The sequence below is a fragment of the Anastrepha obliqua genome, chromosome 1, assembly GCF_027943255.1.
Source record: "Anastrepha obliqua isolate idAnaObli1 chromosome 1, idAnaObli1_1.0, whole genome shotgun sequence".
Classification (NCBI taxonomy): Eukaryota; Metazoa; Arthropoda; class Insecta; order Diptera; family Tephritidae; genus Anastrepha; species Anastrepha obliqua.
In genome coordinates this window covers 13,599,539-13,602,104 of record NC_072892.1, presented here as the reverse complement: position 1 = coordinate 13,602,104, position 2,566 = coordinate 13,599,539, and the positions used below count along the sequence as shown (strand labels likewise).

At 37.8% G+C, this 2,566-nt stretch overlaps 1 protein-coding gene across 1 annotated transcript; it reads left to right on the top strand.

The window, feature by feature from the left end:
• The first annotated feature begins 1,455 nt into the window (after positions 1-1,455).
• On the top strand, positions 1,456-2,053 carry LOC129236187 (uncharacterized). Its single transcript, XM_054870424.1, has 2 exons — positions 1,456-1,590; positions 1,646-2,053. The coding sequence occupies exons 1-2, from the start codon at positions 1,456-1,458 to the stop codon at positions 2,051-2,053; spliced, it is 543 nt and encodes a 180-aa protein (XP_054726399.1).
• The last annotated feature ends 513 nt before the right edge of the window (positions 2,054-2,566 follow it).

Genomic DNA, 2,566 nt, shown 5'->3' with positions numbered 1-2,566 from the left:
TTTACCCTCAGTAGGAAGCAAACGCTGCCATCTGATCTGATAAGTCGATAAAAGTTTATTTCGCCCTTTTTTAATATTGCTTTTATTACTTCTGGAGGATTCTGTTTTCGATTGGCTCTTAGAGTTCCAACGAGATGGGCCTTATTTTGAATCATCTTGTCTGCTAACGAAACACTTGTATACCAATTGTGAGTGAAGAGTTCTTCCTGAATTTAAGAGTCCATCCATTAACTCAGTTACAATTGTCTCTGAAACTCTCTCATCCTGTTTCACTTTGCCTGTATAGACTTTGAATGACCAGGTGTAACCTCCTGCTACACAAAGTTTAAAAACTTTAATTCCATATCTATGCCGCTTATTAGGTATGTATTGCCGGAATAGAACGTTACTTTCGTCAATACACACGACATTTTCTGGAACGTACGCCGCTTTGAACTTGGACTGGAGCATATTTAGAACGTCAGAAAATTTGCGAAGACGACCATTCAGATTTGCTTGGTCTTCGTTATCAGAAGTATGAAAAATGGTCAATAAATGTTAAAATGTGTTTCTGCTCATAAATGTAGGAATTTGATTTTTATACAGTGTGTTCCTGGGTGGGTTTTCTCACAGGTCACTATGCGCGAGGAATGCATGCTGTGAGACTTAGAATTACCTCAAGCCCCTTTTGCGCTGGATTTATGGAGGATGAGGTGGAATCATCTCAGCACCTACTCCTTAGCTGCTCTGCTCTGGCGGGGCTAAGATCCAGGCATCTTAGCTCTTACTTCTTTGCTGCGCCTGCTGATATAGCAGGCGTTGACAGTAAAAATCTGATGAATTTCATAACTAGTACAAAGCGGTTAACGCAAACGCAGCACAGTCATCATTCGTAATCCACACACTCGCATCCCATCGGTCTTCCTCTCTCACCTCACCTCCTTGATAATGGTATCACAAAGCACGAATCCGTTTTTCCTCATCCAGGTGTGCTCATTCCTTGGGCAACCATACCAACCTAACCTAACCTAGGCCAATAATCCCCTTCTTGTGGTACTTAAATTAGTCCCGTCCAAATAATAATTCCAAGAAATTTACGCATTTCTGAAGTATCGGTATCTGCCCATTTTGCTAGTCTTTTTGTCTGCGATCTATTGGAGAAGTTTTCGGCTGTTATAATCGCCCTTATCGCGAGTTATATTTTCACCCGAAAAATTTCACCTTTTTTGTTCGCCTTATCGGCAAGGTATTTTTCATGTTCGAAAAATATTTCGCCTTATTGGCAATTCTTTTTTCGGGCGAAATGAACGAGCGGGAAACAGAAATTTATTCATTTTTGTTTTGCTGGCGAACACGAAAGAATTCAAATGTAAGTATTTTTTTCTTTTAAGCAATAGACATTTTTTAAATAAATGTACTCTTATTTTTAGGAGTAAATCAATAAATAAATCGCAATCTGAGAGGCTGTTGGATGAAATGCTGCAAAACCCAGATATTGCAAGAGGGTTTGTGAAAGAAAATCGCCAGAAGGTGGCCGAATTTTGGAAGCAGCTTACTTTGGCGTTAAATAGCGTAGGCCCGCCTGTTAAGACTGAGTTTGAGTGGAAAAAGGTAAAAAGTTATGTTTATAAAGCCTGATTATTTTCACAAGCTATCTATTAACTAGGTATGGACTGACCAAAAACGCTACGTACGCAAGAAGGCTTCACACAACAAAATGCATGAAAGAGGAACAGGAGGTGAACCCAATAGAACACAGACTTCTTCGAGCACAGAAGAGGCAATATACAAACTGCTAGATATTAAAGAATCTGTTGATGGCATTGAAACTTCCCAATGCTATGGTTTGTCTGCAAAAAAAGCAAGGGTCAATCCTAATACGGATGACTTGTCAGAAATTGTTGTTTTGGATGAAGAAGATCCTGGTAGTAGCGCGCGGGTTAGTGAACCTCCTGTTCCTCAGCATGAAAGCGAATATTCACCAAAGAGCAGCAAGCAGCCAAACAGTGCAACGAAGTCCAAAAAGCAAACAAGTAGTGAATTGGTCATAAAAGAGCTGGAAATACAACAATAACTATGCACTAAAGTAAGCGAAACTTTGGAAGAGATGAAGACGCATAATAAAGAAATGCAATACGGTACAAAAAAGATATATCTTACATTAGAACGTTTATCCGATCAAAATGAAAAAAAAAAACTAAATGAAATAAAATAGAATTGGAAAAGTTGCCTAAAATAGAAATCGAAAACCTAATTGCAACTACTCGAAGGACGTTAGAATTAAAGGAACTAAGAATAGAAATTTTGCGAAATCGCCAATCCAAAGACTAAAAATAATTTAAGTAAGACTGATTTTTATTATTTTAAATACAGTGGCGAACTAAAATATTGGCACAGCTAATTTTTCATATCTGCCAAAATATTTAATGTAATAAAAGTGATTGCAATATCTGTACGAATGCGCCGACCTTCTACCAGATAGTTACTGTTGACTTCGACAATTTATTGATTATCTGGCATAAAAATCTCATTGAATTCTCCATTAACAGATGGGTTAGAAAAATGTAGATCACTTTTGTAATGAATG